The sequence below is a fragment of the Molothrus ater genome, chromosome 10 (genome assembly GCF_012460135.2).
Source record: "Molothrus ater isolate BHLD 08-10-18 breed brown headed cowbird chromosome 10, BPBGC_Mater_1.1, whole genome shotgun sequence".
Lineage (NCBI taxonomy): Eukaryota > Metazoa > Chordata > Aves > Passeriformes > Icteridae > Molothrus > Molothrus ater.
Window position 1 is genome coordinate 24,155,516 of NC_050487.2, and position 12,105 is coordinate 24,167,620.

Sequence of the window (12,105 nt, forward strand, 5' to 3'; positions counted from 1 at the left end):
GCCTCATTTGGGGAAAATTATTGTTTTCCTCAAATAAGCAGCCCATTAAAGTGGGAAATAGCAGGAATAATTCCTGGAAGAGCCTGCATAGCTCTCCTGAGGCTGATCTGTATTGGCAGCCAGGGGAGCACGGCCCCCTAATGGGACAATTTAAATGCATAACAGCTCCAAGAAACTCCTGAAAGGGTGTCCCCACATTCCTTATGTTGACATGGCCCCCCAGAAAACTCTGGGTAACTCACAGCCCTTTAAAGCAGGAGAAAATATTGTCCTGCCTGCCTCCATAACCAGCTCTGCCCTTAAGGACAGGATGGATTGTGTGGAAGGCAGAGCTCAAACTCCCCTTTCCTTCCACAGGGCCCTGTTTTAAACAAAGCTAAAAGAAAACCTTTTTAAAAAACCCAAAACTATTTCTGTAACAATGTCAGCTCCTGCACAATAAAGCAACAGCAACCTGCAGTGGTGGGGAAAAAGGAAAAATGCAAAGGTTGGGACAGCATCTGTGAGAAGAAAATTTTCTTATTTTGGGAGAAAATGCCTTGGGCAGCTCCTATTTGTCTGATTGTTTGAAGGCCACCCAAAACTGAACAATTTGGGTGTCCAGGCTCTCCTGAGCCCCAGGAAATTTCAGTTTCTCCTGATCAGATTGTCCAAAACCAGTTCAGTTTTTTCTGATCCAATTGTCCGAATTTCCCCATCTGTCAGGGTGATTAGGCTCTGGTTTTACTTCTTTCATTTTTTTCCCAGTTCTTGTGTTGAGGTAACAATTATTTGAGATTTAGCAGCACCTTCAAGTACTTGATCACTCTCAGTCTTTCCCTACTGGGATTTTGCTCCTCACAAATTTGGGCTCTCAGAAAGCCACAGCTGAAATGCCCAATTTTCTCCTGGCAAATTCAAAAGTAGGCCCTGGCTTTGCTCAGGAGCAAGACTTGAGGTAAATTAACTTTCACTTTGTGTTTTGATGGATGCTTAATGAACCCAGCATTGTTCAGCTGGAAATCTTGGAGCTATTTTTCATCCCAAACCTCTCCTGAGCAGAGCCTTTGACAGGTTATTAAGATTTTAGTGTCACTGTGGAAACACTTTTCCAGGTGTCTTGGCTGTGATCAGGAGAGGTTCTCTGCTCCTTCTCCATCTGCTGATCTCCCAAACCAGCTACACTTTAAAATCCAGCTTTTTTTGGGGTTTTTGGGGAATATTTAATAAGCAATGATTTCCGGTTCTGGATTCCTCATCCTAATGACCAAGCAAAGCTTTCCCAAGTTTAATGGAGGTGCTGAGGGGAGGAAGTTGAGTTATCAGTCAGTGGGAAAAGTCAGGCTGCTCTGATAAATCCCCACATTATGGACACAGGGAGAGACTCCTTTGGGGACTGATGCCACAGCCCCCTGTGCCAAGGGATCCAGGAGTTGAGGTGCAGATGGATACCAGATGGATACTGGATGTTTGTGTTTTGCACGTGTCCATCCAGGTGTTATAGAACAGGAAAACATCTGGATCATGCAATTATAAATTACTTCATCTATGGAAATATTTATATTAGGATACAGCTACATTTCCCACTAACATCAAGGTGAATTCCCAAAACCTCAGGTAATTTCTGTGTTTTAAATGAAATTCCACAGGAATTCAGTTGATCTCCAGCACTGATTTAACCAAGGAAATAAACACTTTGGGACACCTTCCCCATCCCTGGCAGTGCCCAAGGCCAGCCTGGACAGGGCTGGAGCACCCTGGGACAGTGGGAGGTGTCCCTGCCCACAGCATGGGGTGGGATGGCATTCAAGCTCCCTTCCCACCCAAATCATCCTGGAATTCTAGGAAAACACTGGAGGAGCAAAAACTCCGAGGCACTGGGAGTTCACTTTTAGACATCCAAGTTTCTGATGTGCATCAATCCAGAATGTCCAGCCCTGCAGCCAAGGCAGTGCTGGAATTACAAACACAGCTCATTCCCACTGCTTTGGCTGCTCCATGCAGAAGCCACTAAAATGAACTGTTAAAGGGAAAACACACCAGCAACCAATCTCATACTCAAGTTCCTGTTCAGCCCTAATTAATGAGAAAACCCCAACATCAGGTTATGCTAAAAATGACTTTTATTCAACTTTTTAACAAAAATGATTTAATTAAAGTTTATACTTACAGATTAAAAAAAACAAACAAACCTCTTGGAAGTGCCCCAGTTTGGGACTAAACCCAGATTTACCTGAATTAAACCTGCTCCAACTTGATTTGTTCTGTCACACTCTTAGCAAGACCATTCTCCAACCTTCCCTCTCTTTATGCTCCTATTGCTGCAATAAAACATTTACTGTGGCTCATGTATCCCAAAAGAAATTCCATGAGTTTTTAGGACCTTTTCTACCATTGGCATCAACCCTTCCTGCAGACAAAGTTCCACTGTGTGGCAAAGGCTGGAAACAAAGGACAGTGGTGCTGTAAAAAGGCAAATAAAGCCCTTCAGTGATGCTGGAAAATGCATCCATTGACAGCCAGGAGCTCTGCAATTCCTTTTTCATGGAGAGAGGAGCCAGTGACAGCCTCTCATTTCTTTGCCATGATTATCTCATGGTGGGCACAGCCTTTAATAAATGAAATAATTCTTTTCTTGTGTCAAAGAGCAGGGTTTAAAATGAAAGCATGGAGAAGATAAATCCCCAAAACAAGGACAGCTGAAAGGACATTGCCACGGAAGGTCTGAGTTTATGCTCTGAGGGAAATTAAGTGGGAACGTTTGGAATTAAAATATCTCCTCACTGGGAAAAAAAATGTGAATATTCTTAATTTTCTGGATCATTAAACTCCTCCTGGAAAACGAGTTAAGGAGCTCTGGGATGTTTTTACAGCATCGAGGGTTTGGGGATTTCTGATGATGTGATGGGTCAGGCTCAGGTTTGCCTGAATCAGTGCCCTCCCAAAGATTTCTCCAAGAGGGAGCAAGAATCCTTAGGGAAAGGCCACAATCCAGGCACAAAGTTGTCCAATTCCCTTTCTTTTGGGCCAAGGAGCAGCAAAGGATCTGTTCATTCAAAGGGAATGAAGGAGTTCCTGCAGATGGCCTGAACAAAGAAGTGTATCAGGATTAAAAGCATGGAATGGCAACTGGGACATGGAAAAGCCAGGCTGGGGTTTGGTCGTGCAAATTCCAAACTCCTCTGAGCCTCAGTGTTGTCCTAGAGGAGATTTAGGACTCAGTCAATGGTTTGGGACTTTTCTTCCCCCAGAAATGGGAAGGGATAGACAAAGGTCCTGCCCTGCCCTACAGCCACCCATGGAACTCCCCCCCAAAAAGTGAATTGAGAATGATTTTGGAAGAAAATCCAGGAAATATTTGGCCAGGAAGAGAAACATCAAAATGGGCCCCAAGAGGGCAGGAAGCCACAGCAGGATTCCCAGTTTTGGGAGGGACACCAAGGCCAGAATTTCATGGAATCACAGAGTCCTTAAGGCTGGAAAAGATTCACAAGATCAGCCCTTATTCACCACTAAATAATGTCCTCAAGTGCCACCTCCACACATTTTTTGAACCCTTCCAGGGATGGTGAATCCATGAATCCACCACTTGCCTGGGCAGCCTATTTTCATTTCTCTATATCCCAAAAAAACCAGCTTTGGACTAAAAATACTGAATTCTCCACGGAACCTCCATATTCCCTTTCCATTTCCTTTGAGGTAGGAAATCTGATCCTAAAATTTGGCTTCAAGATTTCATATTTAAGTTTGCTTCCCAATTTTGCAAAATTAAACACAGGAGACGAGATAAATCCCTGGCATTCTGGGAAGCGCAGCAGGTTTTTACAGGAGAGGGGGAAACAAGCACTGCAGTGTTCATAAATAGCATGAATTCAGCATGGGAAATATTATGACATCTTCATCTAATTTACATAATTTACATAAAAATAAAATTACAGGGGAATATTAAATTCCTGCATGCAAAACCATCTCTTCCTTTCCCTCCCTGAACGAGATTCTCCTTTTGCTTCTCAGCGGATTTTATCCAATATCTGGGATTTCTGGACACTGACATAATCAAATCTAACAATAATTTGATTTTCTTCTGAGCTCCTCAGAGCACCAAAGTGATTTTATTATTCTGAAGATGGTTTGAAAGCATCTTTATTGAAGGCCCATAAATGTCTTTAAAGCTATCTCGGTGCCAATGGATCAAGAATACTCCTGAAATTCCTTGTTATGCCTTGTACCTGAAAAATCCATTTGGAACAGCTTCTCCTGTATTGAGTTCCTGTCTGGAGCAGCTGATTTAAGCAGCTGATAGAGGATGGCAAGTGGCCCATTCATTGTGTTATCATTTTACACACTCTGTCCATAAAAGCCCCAGGAGAAGGATGGACTGTCTGTCCATGAGAAATAATCCACTGGCTGAGCTTTATTGGAACAGTGATGGAATTTTAAACACCTTGGAAAAGCCAAAGCCCGGCTGCTGACGCGATTGGAGCTCCATGTTCAGGCTCGGAGTGAGAGGAATTAATGCAATTAAACAGTGCCTTAATTAGCTACTGGAAACAAGGGCTTAGTTGGAAAAACAAGAGCTGCTAAATTTTCAAATAATGAAGGACTGGCGTACACAGGGTGTGGGGAATGCGTTATCAGAACAGCAGGAAAGTGTCCAAGAAAATAAACTACAGGAATATTCCACAGTTCACCTCTGGCCCTGGTGTTCCCAGGTGGGAACTGCTCAGCTCCCAGCATTTTCCTGCCCTGGACAATGGGAGGAAAAATATTTATTTCAGTATCAGCAAAGAAGGGCAAAATAAGGTCAAAATTTCAGAAGTCACTAGGGAAGGGAAGTTTAAAGCACAGTCCAAGGAATCAGGACACAAGTGGGGTGTGAGGTGATCCTGGCACTACTGAACAAAATCTAACTGGAGAGAAGAGCCTGGGAAATGGGAAACCCTCCAAAATTCACTGTTACATGGGCAGGACAGAGGAACTTTGGGGAGCTTTGGGGTTCATAAAGGCTGATACTTTAAAGGAAAGGGAGAAAGAGTAGCAGAAGTTAAAAAAGGGAGAACCAAGTGATGCAATCAAACAAATTGTGGAAGCAATGAATAATCCAGAATAAACCCCAAAGTCCCCTTTGGACTTTGATCTGTTAAAGGCCTTTGCTGAAGGGTAGCTTTGCCAAAAATTATTGGTATGAGAGATGGGGCTGGGAGAAAATCTGGAGACCTGAATAACTCCAGCCTGGGCATCTCCATTAACACAGGATTTAAGCAGGTTTTGTTGAAATCCTGAGTAACTCCAGTGTGGGAATGTCCATTAAAACTGGGTTTAGGAAGGTGCTTGTTGAGGGGCAAAACTGCCCAACCTTCCTCCCAAAAGCATCAGCCATGACTGGGCTCAGCTCCAGGATGGGCAGAGCAGGTGGGGCATGAACACCACCACCAGGGCACCTCTCTGCTGCTCACTTTGGGTTCTTTGCTAAAATGGAAATGGCTTTTTTCGCCCCCAGTGTGAAATTTTCACTCCCTTGAAAAAATTCCCAAAGAAAATGCAGCTTTTTCCTTAAATGCTTCCCTAAAATGTCATTTATGTCTTGAAATGACCTGTAGCTGACCCTAATAAGTAATTTCACACGTGGAAAATTGCCTCAAAAAATGGAGTTATTGAAACAGAGTCAGAATCTCCTAAAAGCCAGAATTATGATTATTATTTGCCTAAATTCCAAGCAGTAAAATAGCTCAAATCATATTTATTCCCACAAAAATGTACTTTTCTGGTGTATTTACTTTGAAAATTCATTTTACAAGCAGAAATCAATACTGTGCCCTTTGGAAGGAGATAATCTGGATATATTTGGAAAGATCCACTGTTCTGTAATAGACCCCATTAAAGTGCTGCTGCCACATTTCAGTGGTGATAGAGCCACTAAAATAATTTAATGGCTCAGGATGGGGCAATTTCCATTGGATTTTCTCTCCATCCCAGTAAGCTTCTATTAAATATATTTTATACATCTAATTCCTCCTGGTCTAATCATGACTTTATTGTCCATTACTTAAATTTCTTACATTTTCCCCTCTTTTGTGGTCCCATGAAAATAGAATTCTGAAAATCTGTCCCTGCCCTCTGGAAGTTCCTCAGCCAAAGGAAATTCTGGATTTTCAGTGTGCTGTCACAGGGCTGGAGGGAAACCCCCCAAGAACTTTCTGTGATGGTGCAAATCTGTTCTGCACTCCCCTGCTTAATTAAGCATTAAAGTCTTCTTTAATATTCTTTTCATTTTGGGGCATGGCTTTGTAAAAGGCAGGCAGTGCAATTTCCCTGCTGTGGGAATAAATGAGATATTGTAAATAGAATTAGTTTAGAAAGGATTTATAAAGGATTCAGCCAAATTTCCTGAAGTGAGACATAAATAAAACTATTTTTGAGACCTCTCATCAATACCCACCAGAGCCATCTCACTGTGAACCTTCACAGAGCTAAACCCACACCAGAACTCAAAAAACTGTTTCAAGTGTCTCGGGCAGCTGAATATTCCCCCAGAAACATCATCAGAAATGTCTTATCAGAGGTTTTATCATCAACCACGAGCATTCCTGGATTGATTTTGCTGCTGCTAAACCACAAGGCTCAAATTGACATCAATAATCACATCAATACTCAACCTTCAATGCACACAAGATAAAAAGGAAGGAATTCTTGGTGTTCTGTTCCCATCAGCAGAAAGGATCAAGAGGGTCCTTTTGTATCCCAGCAGTTCCAATCCCATGGGATAATATTTGTAAGGGATTTAAACTTGGATAATCACTGGGGATGATTATGTACACAAATAAACACAAACTCAACAACTATTTCTCCATAAAAAACCCACTTCAAAGACAAATTCCATGTTAGGCCACAGCACTCTGAATTCCCTGCTCACATTTAGAACTGAGATTATCCAAAGCCAATGGACGGGATTGAAAACAACATTTTTTCCATGTTCTCTTCATTCCAAGCGTTATCTGACAGCCACATCAGCATTAATGTTTCTCCCCAACCCATCAAATATTTGATTTCTAATTAAGGCCTTTTCATCTCAGTTGGATTTGTCTCCCTCATCTTTAATTATGTTTCCATCCACGCTGCTCAAGAGCAAGGATTTGCATTTTTACATTATCTAGAAATCACATTGTAAATATTTATCAGATGGTTTTTCTGCTGCTCATGGATTTGGGAATTCAGGCTCACAGGAAAGAAGGAATGTTCCCATATTAACACCCCACTTCCTGTTAGATTTCACTGCCTCCCATACATTGATTTTCCCTCTCCCTCAACTTCCCATCACTCCTGCAGGTGCAAAACCCCCCTGGCAATGTCACAGACACCAGTGGGAAAATGGGATTCTGCTGGGAGACCCAGCAACACACAAAGGCTGCAGAGAGATTCTGTTCTGTTTTAGAACCAAACCTTAATGAATCACTGAGGAAAGTCCCAGCTTTGAAGGACAAACAAACTGGGGGCTGGGCCAGAGGAGATCCATCCTGGCTCTTTTCCCCATGGGATATTTCTGTGGCATCAACCGATAGAGAAAGGGTGGGGAAACACTCATTCCTGTTTGGAAATGCAGGTTTTGTGTGGTAACATCTCAAAAAAACCCCCCATTTCTTGGTAGAAAGTTGCTTATTGGAGCACTTGGCTCAAGCAAAAAAACGGGAATCAGTTCCTGCCATTCTCGTGCACATCCCAGTGATTTTTAGGAGAGGAAGAGAGGTGCTTTGCCAGGGTGGGAGGTCAGGAGTGACGGGGTTAGGGCAAGATTCGCACTGAAGGGCAGCGAGCCCCGAGGCCCGGGCGAGAGCAGCGGGAGGGCCCGGCCGCTGTCCGCGGTGCTGAGCGGGAGAAGCCGCCGCTGCCCGCGGTGCTGAGCGCCCGAGCGCCGCCACCGCACCCCGGGCAGCCCGGCGGGGCGGGAACCGGGCTGATACATCCCCTTGGACATGGAATGTTCCTGGGAGCAGGGCTGATACATCCCCCTGGACATGGAATGTGTCCTTGGAACCGGGCTGACACATCCCCATGGACATGGAATGTGTCCTTGGAACCGGGCTGACACATCCCCATGGACATGGAATGTTCCTGGGAACCGGGCTGACACATCCCCCTGGACATGGAATGTGTCCTTGGAACCGGGCTGACACATCCCCCTGGACATGGAATACGTCCTGGGAACTGGGCTGACACATCCCCCTGGACATGGAATGTGTCCTTGGAACCGGGCTGACACATCCCCCTGGACATGGAATGTTCCTGGGAGCAGGGCTGACACATCCCCCTGGACATGGAATGTGTCCTTGGAAGCGGGCTGACACATCCCCCTGGACATGGAATGTGTCCTTGGAAGCGGGCTGACACATCCCCCTGGACATGGAATGTGTCCTTGGAACCGGGCTGACACATCCCCCTGGACATGGAATGTTCCTGGGAGCAGGGCTGACACATCCCCCTGGACATGGAATGCTCCTGGGAATTGGGCTGATACATCCCCCTGGACATGGAATGTTCCTTGGAACCGGGCTGACACATCCCCCTGGACATGGAATGTGTCCTTGGAACCGGGCTGACACATCCCCATGGACATGGAATGTGTCCTTGGAACCGGGCTGACACATCCCCCTGGACATGGAATGTGTCCTTGGAAGCGGGCTGACACATCCCCCTGGACATGGAATGTTCCTGGGAATTGGGCTGATACATCCCCCTGGACATGGAATGTGTCCTTGGAACCGGGCTGACACATCCCCCTGGACATGGAATGTGTCCTTGGAACCGGGCTGACACATCCCCATGGACATGGAATGTTCCTGGGAACTGGGCTGACACATCCCCATGGACATGGAATGCTCCTGGGAATTGGGCTGATACATCCCCCTGGACATGGAATGTGTCCTTGGAACCGGGCTGACACATCCCCATGGACATGGAATGTTCCTGGGAGCAGAGCTGACACATCCCCCTGGACATGGAATGTGTCCTGGGAACTGGGCTGACACATCCCCCTGGACATGGAATGTTCCTGGGACCCCGCCTGCAATGCTGCACCCTCATACGGTGTCCCCACGGTAAGAAGGACGTGGAGCTGCTGGAGCAAGCCCAGAACTGGCCATGATGTTGATAAGGGGACTGGAGATCTTCCTGTGGAGAAGGGCTGGGAAGGTTGGAGTTTGTCAGCCTGGAGAAGAGGAAGTTTGTGCAGAGCTCAGAGCTCCTCCCAGAATCAGAATGGGGATACAAGGAAGATGTAGAGAGACTTCACTGGGGCTTGGAGTGACAGAACAAGGGGATGGTTTCAAGCTGCAGGAGGGGAAATTTAGATGGGATATTGGGAAGGAATCCCTGACCCTGGCACAGGGTGCCCAGAGCAGCTGGGGCTGCCCCTGAATCCATGGAATTGTCCAAGGCCAGGCTGGACACTGGGGCTTGGAGCAGCCTGGGGCAGTGGAAGGTGTCCCTGCCATGGCAGGGGTGGGATTGGATGAGCTTGAAGGTCCCTTTCAACCCAAACCATTCGGTGATTTTGGAGGAAAAAGCAGAAACCCATCTAGGAAGGAAAGTTTTGGCACTTTTCTACACGGTAGCAAAAAATAAAATATTTACAAGGAAGAACATTATTTCAAATCTGTCACACATCTGTCTTTTAATTTCTTTGTAGCAAAAATTAGCATGCAAAAGGAAAACAAAAGCAAGTGAAGACAACACAGCTCCAGCCTGTGCGCTCCTTCATACCACAATATGATCAGTGATCAATAACAGATCTTTTCCAACAGTTAAAAAGCTCTTTGTACAACACACACACAAACCTTTCTTTGCTACAGAGCAGCAGCCAAACAAGAATTCTCCAGTTCCCATCTCATCCCTCAAGCTCTGACACTGCACCCGTTCCATCAGTTCTTGCCATGGGGAACCCCGTGTTGTACCCCACAGACACTCGGAGGTGGAGCCATCCCTTTCTCCCCACAAATACAGAACTCCCAGCTGCCCTTCCTGAACTCCCAAAGATCCCAAGGTGTCATTTTCCAAACGAGATCGGTGCTGGAGAAATCTGGAGCAGCCGGGAGTGTCCCTGCGCAGGGTACGAGGGACCTCTGGTGGAAGCAGATTCCAGTGGCAGATAAACATTTAAATCCTCATTTATTCCTCTAATTAAAGGAACCAAACCCCTTGAATCCATGAAACGTCAGTGTCCAACCCAATATTCCAGCCCACTTTATCTTCCTGCTCTCCAGCTCCCACCTGAAAATAAAGCAGTGCCCTCAGGAATATTTTGTTAAATGCTGTCAAGCACCCAGACAGAAATAAACCAAAATAAACCTGCTGGAAACAGCTTCACTTTGGGCCTGGATCAACGCTTGGATCAACACTGAACAGAGTCAAATTATCCCCAAAATTCCTGAATTATTTTTTCCTCTAAAAGCTCTGTTTGATCAGTGCCTTGGGCCTCATGAGATTAAAATCACTCCAACTTTGCAACTCAAGGCAGAATTAAATTTATTGAACTTGAAGAACACCACTAACAGTGATTCCCAGATTTTTGTAGGGATTCAGAAGCCACCAAATGCTGTCCTGGGAGTGACAACAGCCCCTGGCAGTGAGGATCCAACCAAGCTGTTCCCTCCTCAGGAGCAGGGACACACTTCCTGCATCACACACCAGGGCAATCCCTGTCCTGCAATTCCTGAATTATTCCATGAGCTCCAGTCTGCCATTCCCTCAAACCCTGTCTTCTGGCACAAAGCTGAAGGCAACATTTCCAGACTCTGTATTTATTTATTTATTGACCTAAAAATCCCAATTCAGAGACAGTCACAGAGCTGTTTGCCTCCCAGAAATGGGATCTGTATTTGGGGTTTATTTAGGGTTGCCTTAAAAAGAGAAATGCAGCCTTCAGCCTCTGGTCAAGGTGGAATATTTATTCCAAAATCAAATTTAATTTTGATCTCCTAAATCAACTTCTCAAAGTCTCCTTTAGCCTCTTTTAGTCTCTTTCTTGATAAAAATCAACCAACAAAACAAAACCAAAAATCAACCAAGAAACCACATTTCTTTGCATGAAAAGCACCACAATTTGAAGTTTTTTGGGAATACAGTATCCTAAACACACAGGACACAGGACCACTTGAAAGAACCTTTTTACCAGCAAGAACACCTCCAAAATCTGCTGAATTCCAGGTCTGATCCCCACAGTCACACATCCTGATGAGCCCACAAGAGGAATCTCTGCCTGGAGGTCACTTGAGACACCTAAAAACCCCTTTTTACCCCATTACCAACCCTGTGACCCCTCAGCTGGGCTTTTACTTTATCCCAAACCCCAGAAAGGAAGGCAGGAAAGGAAAAAGGAGGAATTCCAGCCGGACTCACGGGGGTGCTGCTGTCGGAGAAGGTGTTCATGCTGACAGACCTGCTCATCTTGCCTGAAGCCAGCGACCTTGGGGACATTGGGGACGTCGGGGATGTTGGGGGCGTCGGGGACGGGCTGCCCTTGTCCCGTAGCTCCAGGGATGGGGACAGGTCCTGGCGCTGCAGGTGCTCACGCCACGCCCGCTGGATGCTGAGGGAACAAAGGATTTCAAAGCATTGGGGTTGGGGGTTCCTGTGTTTTGTTTTCCTGTCTGGGTAAGGATCACGTGGGAATATCTCTGTAGGGTTTGTATAAGGCACCACTGGGATAGTTTAGGATATTTTTTTAAGGAGAATCAGGGAATTCTGCAGTGGTTTGGGTTGGAAAGGACCTTAAAGATGATCTGGTTTCAAACTCTTACCACGTTACTCAGAGTCCAACCCAATCCCAAAACCCATGGAAGTGATTTGAGTTGAGGCCATCCAGAACTTGGAATTTCTCCTACATTCCACCATCAAAATAAAAATATCCATTTGACCATTTAAAGGAATTAACAACCATCTTTATCTTATTTTTACCCCACATTTCAGTTGTATTCAGATACAACTGGAATTTGAGAGCCAGAGCAGTGTTGTGGAATTATGGAATCCCAGAATGGTTTAGGTTGGAAAATGTCCTCTCATTCCATCCTCTGTCATGGGCAGGGACAATTTCCACTATCCCAAGTCACTCCAAACCCCCTCCAAGCTGGCCTG

At 45.4% G+C, this 12,105-nt stretch overlaps 1 protein-coding gene across 1 annotated transcript in view; it reads right to left on the reverse strand.

Annotated features, from left to right (window-relative positions):
* Positions 1-12,105, reverse strand: part of IQCJ (IQ motif containing J) — a 35,714-nt gene that overhangs the window by 6,466 nt on the left and 17,143 nt on the right. The window contains exon 4 of the mRNA XM_036388879.1: positions 11,371-11,560. Within this exon, the coding sequence (XP_036244772.1) occupies positions 11,371-11,560 (190 nt within the window). The remainder of the gene's footprint in view (positions 1-11,370; positions 11,561-12,105) is intronic.